At 44.1% G+C, this 15,596-nt stretch overlaps 1 protein-coding gene and 1 long non-coding RNA gene across 9 annotated transcripts in view; both read left to right on the top strand.

Annotated features, from left to right (window-relative positions):
- The first annotated feature begins 376 nt into the window (after positions 1-376).
- PPP3CA (protein phosphatase 3 catalytic subunit alpha) overlaps positions 377-15,596 on the top strand; it is a 312,744-nt gene continuing 297,524 nt past the window's right edge. For 2 of the 8 annotated variants that reach the window (XM_064584859.1, XM_064584858.1), the window contains exon 1: positions 377-494. In XM_064584859.1, coding sequence (XP_064440929.1) covers positions 392-494 — 103 coding nt within the window. In that variant the 5' untranslated portion in view covers positions 377-391. Of the gene's footprint in view, positions 495-1,200; positions 2,009-2,596; positions 2,823-4,223; positions 4,282-4,944; positions 5,003-15,596 lie in introns of those variants that run through there. The other 6 variants (XM_064584863.1, XM_064584860.1, XM_064584861.1 and 3 more) reach the window with 6 other exon arrangements.
- LOC123848361 (uncharacterized) lies at positions 5,009-10,250 on the top strand. Its single transcript, XR_010409484.1, has 3 exons — positions 5,009-7,553; positions 8,711-8,872; positions 9,715-10,250. It is a non-coding gene; the product is annotated as an uncharacterized LOC123848361 (long non-coding RNA).

Genomic DNA, 15,596 nt, shown 5'->3' with positions numbered 1-15,596 from the left:
TCCTCCTGCGCCTAGCACTCTCTCCTTTATTCTCCTTCCAACCGAAGGGACCAGAGTGGGGATCCGCCTTGGGCTTCAGGGCCCTGCACACACCGGGAGCACCAAGTGGACGTCGGATGATTGGAAGGAGCCAGGAAGGGAGGTGTGGTGCCACCAGTCCCAACCACTGGCTGCGTGCGCGTGTGAACAGGGAAAAGGCGACCCTCTCCGGTGTGTGTCCCGCCCCCTCATTTCTCCCAGGAGATGGGCAGGGCAGCCCTGGGTGACTCAGAGTTGCCGGGGGTCGCTTGGACTCCCGTCCCCAATCTCCTTGGCGAGCCCGCCCCGCACACTCCGCCACGTCCCCGGCCCGCGACGCTCAGAAGCGTCCCCCTCCTTAGAAAAGGTGTGGATGCATGGGTGGGAAACACTGATAACCACCACACCGCCCACAAAAAAGCCCCCAAAGCAAAAACCACCGTACACCCATCACAGGCTGAGCCCGTCTCCCCAAGGTAAGTTGTTTATTCGTCGCCGTTTTGGCGATCCTCCCTGGACAGCTGCGGCAGCGACAGCGACAGCAGCTGTGCCGCGGGACCCGGAGCTCCCCGCGCTCTTCCTTCCTCCGCCCTCTCTCGGTGCTTCTCACCCCCACCCCCTTCCCTCCTTTCCCTGCCTCCCCCCCTTTTGCCCTCTCGCGGGCCACGCACACACCCGGAGACACCCTCAGCACTTGGCTACTCACACTGCGGCTTAACCCAGCCGACAAGGCACAGTTGCCAAAGCGGCGCGGGGGAGTGTGCGGGGTCCAGGGGCGGATGCCAAATGGGGCTGTGGGTGGCAGGGTACAGCCCCTCTCCTCCCAGCCGCGACCCCCTGCCCATTCTCCTTCCCTAATCCCGGCCTGCCAGCAACAGTGACACCTGAGCGGGGACTGGGCGGCGGAGGCGGCAGGCCCACTGGACTGGCAGCCGGGAGAAAACAGGGCGGGGGGCGGGGACGGCGAGGAGGAGCGGGAGGCGGGACGAGCGGGGAGGCCGCTACCTAGCAGTGAGTGACGCGCATGTCAGCCAATGGGCGCCCATAGCTTCGACGTCGGGGCGGGGAGCGAGGGGCTGGCTCCGCAGGGAGGTGGAGGCTGCCGGGGCGCTGGAGGCGGGGGCCGGGAGGAGGAAGGGGAGGAGGCGGAGGCGGGCGCGGTGGCGGAGGTGGAGGCGGCGGCGGCGGCGGCGGCGGAGGAGGAGGGTAGGTTGCGCCCGGGACTGTGTCTGCCGAGCTCCGCGGCTGTGCCTGTGTGAGTGAAGGAGCGGCGCGGGGAGGCAGAGACGAGCGCGGGCGAGCGCAGCGGCGGGACGTCTCCGGCGGCCGCGGACAAGCGGCGGCGCCTGGTGTGGGGAAGCAGCGGCGGCAACAGCAGTAGCAGCAGCAGCGGCGGCCGCCTCTCCGCCGCCGGAGACGCCGAGGCACGGCTGGTGGCACTGACATCGGCGGCCCTGCCTCTTCTCTCTCGCCCCCGGCCCTCCCCATGTGATCGGTCTTAATCCCGGCAGAGTGCGCGCGTGGGGCTCCATTCCGCGGTGCCCGGTTTCCTTGCCAGGGTGGGTGCTCCTGTGTGCGCTTCTCCTCCCCATCCCCCTTCCCCCAAGAATAAAAGAAGAACCAAGAGGCGTGCTTAGAAAATAAATAAATAACCACCACACACGCGCAGCCCGGAGCAGAGTCGGCGGGGCTGGCGGCGGCGGAGGAGGAGTGAAGGCGGCGGCGAAGGAGGAGGAGGTGGAGGAGGAGGAGGAGGAGGAGGAGGAGGGACGCGCGAGAAGGCAGTAACTTTAAAGCCAGCTCAGAGCCCAGACCTCCAGCCGAGCGGTTTGCAGCGCGGCGGCGGCGGCGTTGAGTGTCTGGCCCGCCGGTCCGGTCGGGGTGTGCATTAGGACGGACGAGCAGCGCGTCGCTGTCCCCCGGCGGCTGGAGATGTCCGAGCCAAAGGCAATTGATCCCAAGTTGTCGACGACCGACAGGGTGGTGAAAGGTAAGCGGCGCGCCGCGGTCGCCCGGGTGCACCGTGTGCCGCAGGAACCCTCACGGCTTGCCTCCCCTCCCCCCGCCTCCGGTTCTCTCCTTGCTCCAGCCACGGACCTTCTAGGATATTGTGCAACCCTCGAACCCCCCTCCTTTGCGCGCCCTTCCCCCAGGCCTCCCCCCCGGCCCCACTTGGGGCATTTTTATTTACGGGGGCGTCAGCTGGCAAATGGCTGAGCAGCGGGGAGGCGGCGGCGGGGGTGGCGGAGGCGGGAGGGGGCGCCCGGGGGGTGGTTGCTGGCAGGGTGTAGCTGCTGTGACAGAAATAGGAAGTGGGTGGCTGCTCGCAGGCTTGCATGGGATCGGGTTTATGATTTTCTTTTGCAGAGGGAGGGGTGATTTATGGCTTTTTAAAAATTAATATGGCATTTTTATGTGGCCGTGGCTTTCCACCGCCTGCCTCGCTCGGGCAGGGTTCTCTCGGCGCTCCATTGCAGCAATTCCCTCCGCGCCCCCTCCCCCTCCCCCTGAAAAGGCCTGCACAGGACTCGCGAGAGAGCGGGAGAGCGTGGGGGGAGCCCGGCGCTTCCTTCCGCGCGGAGCGGGGGCGGCCGCAGGCGGAGGGGGTGGCCGAGGGGCCGCGCGGGGGCCGCGGGAGGCGGGGAACGACCCGTGAGCCCCGCCGCCGCCGCCCCGGGATTCCCCCGCAGGCCCTGAGAAAGACACGAAGAGCAGTTCTCCAACCTCCCTCGCCACCCGAGCCTTCCCCCGCCGACCTGTCATTGCTCTTGAATGGTTCCCCGCTGGAGCACACCTCCCCCGTGGTAACCTCACCCTGCGCGCTTCTTCCATGCCCCTGGCACCCCCTTGTTAACGGGCTATTTGATTCCTCTTATTGGCTCCTCTCCCCTGCCCCGGGATCGTGTATACTTCTGCCTCTGGGGTTTCTGGCGTAGAGAAGCCGGGATGCGTGGGATGAGGAAGGGGACCACCAGTGGTCTTTCTTGCTCGGGAAAACCCGCCGTCCTCGTTGTGTTCCGTGGTGGAGTGGGGGAGGAACCATCCTACGAATCCTGGAAGGATGGGACGACAGAGCAGCTCCGCCAGGATTAAGAAGTGTCCCTCATTCCTGGTGTTAGGACCCGGAGCAGAGCAGGGATGGGGTATGGGCTAGGCGCGCAAGGGGCCTCTGAAATTGGAAACAGCACTGTCTGGTGTGGCGTGTGGCGTGTGTGTTTGTGTGTGTCTGTGTGTGTGTTTGTGCGCGCGCTGTGTGTAAACCTGAGATAGTATCTAATGTGGCCATGCAAGTAGAGTGCAAGGCAATAAAGTCATTTGCCCCGTGAGCACTTAGATGAAGTAACTCAGCAGCCATAAGACCATGATACAGAAGTCCTGGGGTGTCAGAACTCTTCATTGCTCCATTCAGATTTGCTCAGTTTTTAAAGTTGTGTGTGTGTGTTCCTGGTGATGGGGGGAAATTATTCTCTCCTTCTTAAAAAAAGAACACAAAATATCTTTTCTTGTTTTGGTTGTATTAGAATCAGTCCTGCTTGAATGCAGTGTTTATAGACTCATCAAAATAAGGAGGAAATACCTTTGCAAAAATGATTGGAAATAGGACTATAGATGCACAGCTGTTCTTTCTGCAGGCATGGCTCCCCATGTTAAAACAGTGAATTCAAATTCATTTGAAAGAACTAGGCTTTGTATTAAGGGTTTCTGTTGACATTTTCAAAAATTAAGACCTTTTGCTGAACTATCAGAGTATTTACCTAATGTGTGAAGTTTAGGTGTAACTTCAATCTGTGTGTTTAGATTGCCTGTTTTCAAAACAATTAATGTACACTTGATCTTAGCCAAAAGGCCGAGAAGCGATCAAAACAATTAATGTAAAGCTTACGATTCAAATGATAGCAGTAAAAGTGTCAACAATTAAAAAACATTCATATGTGCACACATAAGTTCAGGTTCCCTGTTTTAAATCACAAAGTGTGGCTTTTCCCTGTAAATGGAAAGTTGTCAAGCGGGGAAGAATGTAAAAATAATTGTCCATATGTTCTGGCTTGGTGTCTTTACCGATTAATGTGAAGGAGCCCATTCAACCATTCCATGCCTATTTGCCTTGCTTTTTTCCAATGCTATAATATTTTTATAAATGGCTCTTTATTGTAAGTACGCAAACCCCCCATAATTCCAAAGAAATGATTTACATATTTTTTCAGAACTGAAATGCACATGTGGATAATATAGGAACATAGGGAAGTCTCAAAATAGGAAAAGGTAATTTTGCATTTGTTTTGATGAGGATCTTGATGTGAATTTTGAATGTGAAATTTTGTTTATAGGAAAGAAGTTTTATTGACAAATCCTAATTTTAAGGTGGGCATGCTGTTTTTCTTATGCTTTCTTACAGATTTTATATTGTTGGCTTAACAGGAATTATCGAAAGGTGGATCCAACATTTTGTCACATATATGGTTTTTATAACTAATTATTTGAAATGGTAATCTATTTTGATTATCAGTTCTCTAAGAAATAGCATTTCCCCAGTATACACACGCTTAGTGAGTAGAAAGTGCATGTATGATGAATGGAAAACAGATGACCAAATGATTTTTCGTATTTACAAAATCAGATAAGACATAGTTCATGTAACCATGACTTTAAATTTTGTTAGAACGTCATCTCAGTGGTCTGAGATTGACTCTTTAATGCAGGAAAAGGATTATCCTTGAGGAAATTTTTGTGCTCCTTAAACTTTCTCTCCTTTTACAAAGTACAGATAGTAGTATTTGGTTACATATAGAAATAAGTATTTGGATCATTATTACCATGGCATGCCATGGTATTTGTTTACAATTATCTGCATTAGTGTCATCTGGCTTTTGTTGTATAACAAATTGCTATTTACAAATAAAGCTGTGCTTGTGGTTTTGTTTGTAGTAATACCATGATGTGACGGCTTTCTTGATTTGTACTTCCAGAATGCAACTTTAGAAAGGTAGGTTGAGTTTAAGTCTCAACTAACTATGCAATTTTTCAGGTTCATAGCATCTTCTAGAGTGTGTTCGGAGCCCATGATCAGTTTTCCAAATCTTAAAATTGAAAGGGAATGGCAGCATTGGAGATAAAAAGCATTCATTTAGGTTACTGCAGAAAAAGAGTTACTTCATTTAGCAAAACTGGTGCTGTTTCATTTTTGACTGTTCTTGGATAAAAACAATGGAAAGTATAAAAATTCATAGAAAAGATCTTGGGTAATGCTCTTCGTTGGAAATCCGAATAATTTGATCCATTTACTGTTTTACATTTTTTAAGGAAACAAAGTATACGCATAACTATATATATGGCAAAAGGTGGAGGGCAGTAAATAGAAGAATGACCAATCTCCCCGCTTTCCCCCAGAACACCACATAGTCTGGATTTTCTCTGCAGTGGTGCTCCACAGAGCTGGTTTAAAACTGGCTTTTGTTCATTTCTCCCTGCCTGTTCCTGCCTTTAACTCCTTGACTGGCCTTAACATTCCCTCTTGGCTATAGAACTTTGCTACATGAAAGTCATACACTTAGATGAAGTTAAATTGTATGTGATGGGTGCTTGCTTTGTTGCATGTCTTTCCCTTCCTTTTGATCCCATCCCTCAGTATTTTCTAAAGGGCCTCTTACCTTAACCCAAACTGATTTTAATGGTAGAAATTCCGGATACCATGACAGATTGATGGGGGGTGAATTCCTGGGAAGAGTTTTGGGGAATTTCTCAAAAACTCTTAAGTAGCGAAATTTGTGCTGTGTGTCAGGTTACTTTTGGCTGTGGGGGAATTAAAAAAAAATACAAAAACAAAAAGCGCTGTCTTTCTTTGTATTGCCAGCTTTTATAGACTGTGAAGACAAAATACACATAGGGAAATTCTGGAAGGATATCTAAGATCATATAATCAAGAAGCTGGTAGCTAAGCAAAATATTAAGTAAATAAGGATTCAAGCCACCAGTGTTACTAGCTGAATGAGATGGTAATACTGCTTAAGAAGAAAATAAAAATATGCTACATCAGTAATAATCATCATGTTTGGATTTTGAAACAAAGTATTAAATAATGCCATTTCTTTGTGGTGTGTCAAGAAGAGCTCATTGTGAATTTATTTTACTTAGATTTATTACCACCAGTTCAGTTATTCTGTGTATATTCTTTGTATCTGGTTTTCCATTTGAGTTCAGTAAAACCGCATTAATTCAATCTTATTAAACGTCAGTGTTTGGTGGCTAAAGTTTACATCAGCACTGGATATGAAGAAAGGGGCCTGCTAATCTAATTAATACTATAAACAACATGATTTGGGCATGGTTAATATACTTAACAAAACATTCTTTTCAAGACATACTGAATAGCATGTAAATTAATGCTATTAATTATAAATTAGATTAATCTATTAGTATTTTCTTTCAGGATTTCTACTGTAAAGTCAATATAACAAAAATGCATGGTTTTCAAAACATTTTGTAAACTTAAGGCTGAAAGCAACAATTGAGACTGTGATTCAGGGAAATTCCAGTGATTCTAAAGTGCCATCAATTAGAAAATTAACATTTAAAAAATAATATTTTTTTTGGAAACTGGGGGAAAGAACCTCTACTTTAAATGAGCCATGTATTTTAAGACATCCAGTTAAAATGTGAAAAAAGTAACACCTTAGAATCTAGTTAGAGGTTTACTCCAACATTTGTTTATATTAGTTTAAAAATACGCCATTTTAAGTCTATTTCATGTTTTAAGTCTATTTGTTTCTATAAGTATGACCTGTTTTTATTTGTAATCTTAGAAATATGAAATATGACTTTGATATACCCTACGCTTATAACTTTTATAATTGGCCTCTTATACTTTTCCTTATCTTTTCTGTGTCAGCCATGTGTAAAGTTGGAACTAATTATGAAACCAAATAAAGAATCCATTTAGAGTGACCTCATTGGAAAACAGCATTTTTCTAGACATACCTTCCTCTTAGCAAATCCAGTTAAATTACTATTTTGAAAGTTTTGTGAAAATATTGGACACTCCAGAACTGTAGAGAATGATGATGATTCATGATCTGGAACTTTGGTAAATACTAAAAAATCATATTGTTAACTTTTTTCCAGCAACTTTCTTGATATTCAAGAGAGATATAGTGAGATTTTGAATTCCATCTTTCTATAATTGCCCTGTTATATTTTGTAAGTCACAGGCTATTTTCCTCAAATGTAAAATTGTACTCACCCCTCACTTGTGGGAACTTGAACTCACCACTCATAAGTGGAATTTGAGAGCCCATGCAGTCATGCTTGCTCCCCTCGCCTGGGAATGGCTGTTTGGTCACTGCTGACACAGAATTACAAATGACAGCGTCTTAATAATGTATTTTCAGGGTCACTCAAGAATAGTCAGAACAATTAGTATTGAAATCTGTGAATGCCTTGGGTCTACAACAGTAGCTTATGGTGGCATTTATTTTATAGTTGAAGAAATGGAGACAGAATAGATAGAATGGTCGGTCACAGGTGGGACTAGAATGCAGGTAAGTGTAAGCACATTCTTTCCTTTAGCAGAGATGCTCTTCTCTTGAAAATCTATTTGAAACTGTAACTTCTTTTGGTATATTTAAGCTATCACATTTTTTTTCAAACTTCTCTTCACTGAATTACTAGCTATATAAAATAGCTGTAATAGGAGAAGAAGCTTTTATACCTGTGTATTTACCAGAAATATAAATTCTGATGATAAATGTTATAATCTGGTTTGATCTTGGCATGAGGTTTACTAAAGGAAAACTTAAAAATTATTTTCTCTTCAGGTATATACACAGAAATAAAAATAGCATATTCTCCTGCTAAAAAATTTTATGTACTTTTATTTTGAAGGTGGTTATCATAAGCCTCTTTGTCTGAATTTCAGATAATGGCCCATGCAGTTGATCTGGTTTGAGGATTTTATTAATTTCTAGAGAATGATCAAACGAAAATACCAGCCAATGCTTTTTAAGGTGTTCACTCCTTTTTTTAAAGATTTTATTTATTTATTTGACAGAGAGAGAGTTAGCGAGAGCAGGAACACAAGCAGGGGGAGTGGGAGAGGGAGAAGCAGGCTTCCCGTGGAGCCCGATGCAGGACTTGATCCCAGGACCCTGGGATCATGACCTGAGCCGAAGGCAGGCGCTTAACGGCTGAGCCACCCAGGCGCCCCACTCCTTTTTTTAAAATATAGTCATCAGGTGGGAATGTAGGGCACTGAAACATGATTTCAGTTTATAAACTAAGTCCTTAGTAGTCTTGATATTTTCAGTATTTTTAACCCATTTTATTTTTACCATATTTCCTTCTTCCGTCTTCACACAGGCTCTATCATTGATAAGCTATCAATTATATATTTCATATGAAGTCAAATAAAACATTTCATATTCCTCTGCTGTAAGGTATTCTGAATAATGGCTTAAATCAGATGGACTGTCAGCTTGAGGACCTAGACCTATGGCTGGGATCTCAAATCCATTTTACAAATGTATATGCGGTAGCCAAAACCTTGAAATTAAAAACAAAAACTGAGGAAGCAGTAATTGTTTATTAAATTACTACATTTTTGGAATTAGATGTATTCTTTGTAAGACCATCATAGAGAGAAATAGAATTTTCTGTTTATCTTCTTCTTATTTCCTTAATCCATGCTTTTGCCTCACAGCAAAATATGATGGTCTGTCTGACTTTCTATGAACTATCTCCTGGAACTGGAAATTCTGCGAATGTCTGCAGAAAGCAAAACAAACAAGTAGATACCAGAGATTTATGTTAACAGCTGCCTCCAGATTATGACATGCCACCTTACAATGTTTGTCAGTTTCAGGTACCTTTCTACAGTTATAAAACCAGAAGAATGATGGTTGATGTTGAGACATAGAGCTTTATTTATATGGAGCTAAATTTAAAAAAAAATCCCACCAGCTCTAAGGTTCTAAGACTTAGAGTCTCTTCTTATAGTAACTGTCTAGATCCACTTTATTTTTATCTTTCTGGGGAAGGAGCTACTACTTCTGATATAAAATGTTCAGTTGTCTCTATGTAGCATTAGAATGTTTTGGAGATTCTAGTATGTCGGTGTCTAAACTGTGTCTCCCAGGATGCTGCGTATGCTTGGAAGGTACATAAAATTGTTTGTTAATATGTATATTCAGAGTTTTAGTTTGAAAACTATGGTCATTGCCCCAGTGGTGCCTGGCTCAGTGCCTTGTTTCTTAGGCACTGAATCTGTTCTTGTCAAATGACTTTGGACATTGTACAGTTCTGATGTGTGCCTCCTAAAGCAATAAATGGAGACAGATTATATGTTTATTTTGAGCTCATTATACTCTGATTCTTTGTAAATTGTTCTATGATGACTGTATGGTTAATTGGAATGCTTCCTTCTCCAGCCATATCAGGGAATACAGTATGAGAAGGAGATATTAATAAGGTTATATAATTAGATTGAGGGCAGTTTTGTTGTTTGGTCATTTGCACTGGCTTTATGCCAGTTGGGTTTAAAAGGCTAAATCCTTTTCACTGTAATATATTAGCTTGAACTTGAAAGCTTTCTTTCAGTTTTTGTCGTATTTCCCCATAGACTGATCAAATTTTGACAGGTGAGAAAAAATATGTTAATCACTCAGTATTTGACATATTGGGTGATATATATTTTTTATTGTTTAGATTTGGACTTGAAGAGAAAAGGACCTGGCAAATTCCATGAAAAAACAAACAAACAAAACCAAGACCAGAAAAAAACCCTCTTCCTTTGTTTACATCTCAATTTATCATTTTCTGTAATGCTTTTGTAATTCAGAAATGCAGCCTTCTTCAACATAACCTCCTGCCCTCCTCCTGCCCTCCTCTGGCCCCCAAAATGTCATTGGATTCTATCCAGTGGGAAGATATATGGGCTATGAGAAGTTAAAAAAATGTGGCACCAACTCTGCTGACTCCTTATATTTTCCTAAGTGGGCTTTAAGCCATCCATTGACATGTGTTTTTAAACATCCTGTAAGCTCTGCCATTTTATCAAATTAAATTAAAAGCACAATATATTGTCTTACAATGACAGAACCTGAGTCAGGACTTCCAAGTTTGTGTTGTTGTTGTTGTTGTTATTTTGCTTTTTACAAAGGAATTAAATTTTTTTTTCATTATACCTGGCATCGTTGGTCTGCTATGCATATTTAATGTTAATAAAGTACATGCGTACCTTCTCTGTGTGGGTTTGATTATTGTCATGGTAACAGTTCTCATCACTTAATTCTCATCATTCAAGCCTTGGTTCAAATGTTGCCTCCTCTGGGACCCACATCTCCTGATATCTTCAGTTGGAGTAAAGGGACTCAGCCTCTTCATTTTCATGGAGGACACCTTGAATAGAGCATGCCCTGTGAAGATTTGTTTACCTATCTGCCTCCTTCCCAGGAAATGGAGAGCCCAGGAGAGTGGGGCCTGGCTTCACATATCTTTGTATATTTAGACCTAGTACAATGCCTACTGTAGATTAGACCCTTGATACGTGGTTGCTTAAAATGAACAGAATGACAGATAAAGGGTAAGAGGGGTTTGAATTTCTAAATTGTAGGGTTCTTTTCTATTTTGAAATTTTGTGGGTCTCGAATCATGGGCAGCTCACAAACTTCTGGTGAGTTTCTTGGTTGGTAAGTGCCAATCCTGTAGAAGGGTTTTTTCGCCAGTGTTTTTGAAATGCTTTCTTTTGGTTAGTTGAGCTTATATGTTTTATGCCCAATAGACAACCTGCAGAAGCATAATTGACAGGAGTGGCTCACCCAGGATGTGCTTGGTTTTCAGTGGGTCATTGTCAGTCAGAGGGGGTATAGGTCAAGTTTCTCAAAGGGGGGTGATTTTTTTTCTTCAGGAGGACTGGTGATGATACCAAGTTGAAGGAGAACCACTATGACAAGCCTCTGGGAGGCTTAGATTAGACTGCACCATTATATTGCTTGCTTAGAAAAATACACAAATGCAAATGAATAAAAGCTAATATATTTAGGAATCAGAACAGAGATGTAAAACATACTTGCAGGCCTAGAAAAGACATGTCGTGTAATACTAATAAAAAAATCTTCAGGCGCATCACATGAGTGTAGGCTGCTTGTGAGTCAGCTCTCCTGATGGCATGTCTACGTGGTGAATGTTTTTATAAAAGCTCAGCTCTGGGATCCACATCAGCTGGGAGGGAGTTTGGGGAGGCACCTGCTCTCAACCTGGTCCTTACAGGGGACCACTGAGCTGCTAGCCCAGACTTGGTCAGATGCCTCCCCACTAAAGCAGGCTTCCAGGACTTTCTAAGCTCCCATTTATGGGCTAGGATTTCATCTGTTTCCCTAGTGCTGTGAAAGTGAAAATACTTTTCCTTCATGGAGTTGAAGGCTAGGGAAATTAGAGTGTCCCACATAAAATCACATCATTGTCAACTTCTGCCAATTTGCATTCAGCAGTCAGGAGGAATCTCTCTGTTGCCTTCACCTCTGGTCAGAATTCTACTTGAGTACTCTGTGTCATTCCACATGCACTTTGAGAAGGAAGTGTAGAAAATTTGCAGTATCTTAAAAAAAAAAAAAAAGGTTCCTCCCCCTTCCCCAAGTTATTAAAGAACTTAAAAATTGTGACAGGAACTGAGAGATTATTCAGTCTGAATGAGAAAAGGTTGAGTGGTAATTTAACTGTAGAGTTCGGGTTTTAAAAAGTCTCTTTCTACAGTGGATCACACTCATTATCACCACTATCAACTGAGTAAGAGAAAACACTATTGGCAAGCATCTGTGATTTAGGTGACTTTTTTTTTAAAGCAGTCATGGACATTTAACACTGGCGTAGATTATGGGGGAATCTTTTGAACAGAGAGAATAAATGGCTCTCATTTATTTGGGTTGTATGTGATCTAAATCTAAAATTACGAAGTTTTGAAGCTGGGAGAAACTTTGGAAATCAACCCCTCATCTGGCCTGAAGCCAGTGCCCTGACTCTGTATGGTGAGAGTGACTGAGAGATGAGTGGGAGAACTTTTATCTCTTATACTTGCTGTGTCTGAACCAAAGCAAAACAAACCAAACTCAGAATTGGAAGGTGCAGCGATGATCTAGCCCAGGCCATCCCCAATGTGGAATGTCCTGTCCAGCCTGCGTGATGGATGGTAATCCCACTGTTTCACGAACACATGTAATGAAGAGTTGCCTACTTACTGAGACCTGCTCTCATTTCTGCTTGCCAGAGTGCTTCCTTAGGGTTGATACCAGTCTAAATGCTGGAGTACACAGTCATTATGCCTAGCATTGCCCTACAGAGTTCCATAAAATGGGCCTTGTCTTTCACAAGAGAGCTTATTTGACATTTAAAACAACTTTCATGTTCTTAAGTCTTCTAGCTATACCCCATATGGCATCATTTCTGGGTCCTTCCCCAGCCCCGTAGCCTTTCTTTAAAACCATGTAGGTTGTTAGGGTCTTTGGAAAATGGAGACGTGAGTTAAGGTACATCGTGGCTAATCTACTTTCATCGAACCTCCAGCACCTTGAGCTTGGTTGCCTAAGCAGTCTTGCTTTACTCTTCTGTGTCCTCATGCTGACCCTTAAACTTCCTGAAACTCTAGTCCTTCACTGGTGGGCCCAGTCTAGTATGCATCCCACGCTGCCCCTTGGCTGGGTGAGGACTGCCACTGCCATTTTACTCCTTGTGCCCTTTCTATTGAAATTCCCTTCAGTTGTATCACCTCCCAGGACTGCAGCTTTCAGGTGTCAAATACCTAACCTCTGTAAGTAGAGCTTTCCAGAAAACCTGAATAGCAGGTACATGGCTCTCTCTCTGGAGGTGTTGCTTTAATTTTACTTGCTTTTATTTGTAATACAGACCAATAATAAAGACAGCATGATAGCTTGACACCATGGTGATGTTAGCACGGTAACTGAGGACAGGCCAAGTCCCTTGCTGACTTTGCAAATCACACCACCACGAAGGCAGCTCAGCACGCCACTCGCCCAGAGCCATCCCTGCCTCCTCTGCCACCCAGTCTTTGAAGGCTGTTGATAAACAGCTCCTAAGGCCTTTGGGTTTGGCTAACCCAGTGAGTTCGATTGTCATTTGATAACTAGTTTAAGTTTCACTGAGGCCTAAAAGAGGCCAGTGCCTTCCAACTAGGGTGTCACAACACATTCCCATGTCCCACTCAGCTGTGAGGTATTAACAGCTACTGACAACAACGTACAGAAGTTTGCAAATGACTTATTTTAAATTATCTATGTATAAACGAGGGTGGATTCATGCTCAACCCTAAAATACTACTTTCCCTTACGTTCTGATGTGTTTCCTCATGCAGGAGAGGAAGGGATAGAGCTGCGGCTGTCATGGTGGGCATCTTGCATAACCTGCAGTCTTCTTGATCTTCTGATACACTTTAATCACAGTGGGACTTTTATAATCCTTATAAGCCTTGCGTGTTTGCTCTGTTTCAGCGAGCATTTTTGAGGAGAGTTTCTTAGAGTCTGCATTCACGTGTGCTTGTGTCTTGTGCAAGTGAGCGTCATGTCGTGTGCATCTTTTTTTTTTTTTTAAAGATTTTATTTATTTGACAGAGAAAGACACAGCGAGAGAGGGGAACACAAGCAGGGGGAGTGGGAGAGGGAGAAGCAGGCTTCCCGCGGAGCAGGGAGCCCGATGCGGGACTCGATCCTAGGACCCTGGGATCATGACCTGAGCCAAAGGCAGACGCTTCACGACTGAGCCACCCAGGCGCCCCTTGTCGTGTGCATCTTGACAGAAAGAACGGCTGGCATGCACAGTCAGAGAGTGTACCTTCACTGGCCAGATCTGTCGACTGGCCAGATCTGGGAGGGAGGCACCTCTGGGGTGATTTCAGCGTGCTCGATGCAGCCTTTTCTCCTCAAACATCTCCCAGGGGCCATGCCCAAAATACCGTGTTTAGTTATGAGGATGAGTTGGCCTTCTTTGAAAGAAGTTTCATAAGCAGCCGATCTTTAAAAAATAATTTGGTGAATTGACCAAAGTTTTCTTGGCCTTTGGCTAGTACTGAATTCAAGAAAAATCCTGTGTTTCAGGAGACTTTTTGAGAGAAACTTTCCTGTCACCTTTTGAAGAATTCACATCCCATGCTTCTTGTATCACTCAATCTATCTGCTCCCCTCAAGTGTGATACAATTGTAACATCCTAGCTGGCAAATAGATTAAATAATCCATTATTGAGTATAAAATGACTGTTGAAAAACTATTATTTCCTTTACTTATCAGGCCATTCATCTACCCACCCATCCTTCCATCCTGTCCACGCATGCATCACTACTTGCCTGGCTCTGTGCTGTGTGCTCGGGGCTTAAAGTAGGAGAACTCTGAAGGTTGCTATCCAGTGTGTGTATGTTGTGTGGCGGAGGAAGCAATCACAATGTAAGTGGCAATTACTTTAATAGCAGAAGATGCAACATGCTGTGGAGTGCAGGGAAGGGAGTGATTAACTGTCTTCATAGATTGTGCTTTCATTTTTTGTAAATGAGGATGACATAAAAGGAACTATGAAAGGAATGATGAGTGTATGTGGAATTCTGTAGCTGTTACAGTTTACCTGTGAGCAAGGTGCGTGAGAAAGAATCATGGGTTGTAGAAGGTGGAAGAGGCTTTAAAAGTCAACTAGTTCAAGTATTAAAAAAAAAAAACACACAACACACACAACAAAAGAAAAACACCTTTCCTATTAAATGGTTAATAGCCTCCCTCCCCTGTCCCAGATTATTTACAGCGATGAAGAGGCAGCATCAGAGTGTGAAAAGAACATTGGCTTAAGTTTGACAAAACCTGCATTTACATCCTGCTTTCTGTGTGTGCCACTGTGTGTCTATGGGGAAGTCATGTAACAACCTTGAACCGGTTTTTCTTACTGAAAAGTGGAAATGATAGTATTAACTTTGCAAGGTTATTGTTACTATGAGAAGAATTGATTTGAAATGCCTGGCTTACTGCCTGCTGGAAAGAAGTCCTCAATACATGTTAGGCATTGTGGGTGGTTGGTTTTTTTTGTTTTTGTTTTTGTTTTAAATTGTTGGACAGCTCCTTTGAAAGCAAAGCTTTTTGCTCCTAGAAATAACCTGCATTAAAGTATTCATCGCCTCCTACCCATTGTCAGATCCACTGCAGTTTGAGGTCCTCTGCCGCTGAGACAAGGTCATCAATGACCATCCAGTTGCTGGCTTCTCTGGTATTTGGCATAATGGGCCTTCTCTTCTTAAAATGTTGTCTTCTTTGTCTTTCATGGATTTCTTCTTTGACTTATTTGCCATCTCCTCTCAACTGAATCCTAAATGTTGATGTTCCTTTTCTTTTTACAAGTTCTTCCAGGCCATTTCATCTCCTTACACACATAGGATTGACTACTGCTTATAGGCTGATGAGTAACACGTCTATATTTGTAACCTAATCTTTTCTCTGGAGCTTTCTCTCAAACACTATGCAGAACAGTTGCTGTGGATGGGTGTGGTGAAAATAAAGTGGGGTATTTCTTCTCCCGTGTTTCCTAGCCTGGTTGATGTTACCAC

The sequence above is a fragment of the Mirounga angustirostris genome, unplaced genomic scaffold (genome assembly GCF_029215605.1).
Source record: "Mirounga angustirostris isolate CCGP_5_RB_7025 unplaced genomic scaffold, mMirAng1.0.hap1 SCAF_2, whole genome shotgun sequence".
In the NCBI taxonomy this organism is placed as follows: Eukaryota; Metazoa; Chordata; class Mammalia; order Carnivora; family Phocidae; genus Mirounga; species Mirounga angustirostris.
The sequence above is the reverse complement of the archived record's forward strand: the minus strand, read 5'-3'. Positions and strand labels throughout refer to the sequence as shown.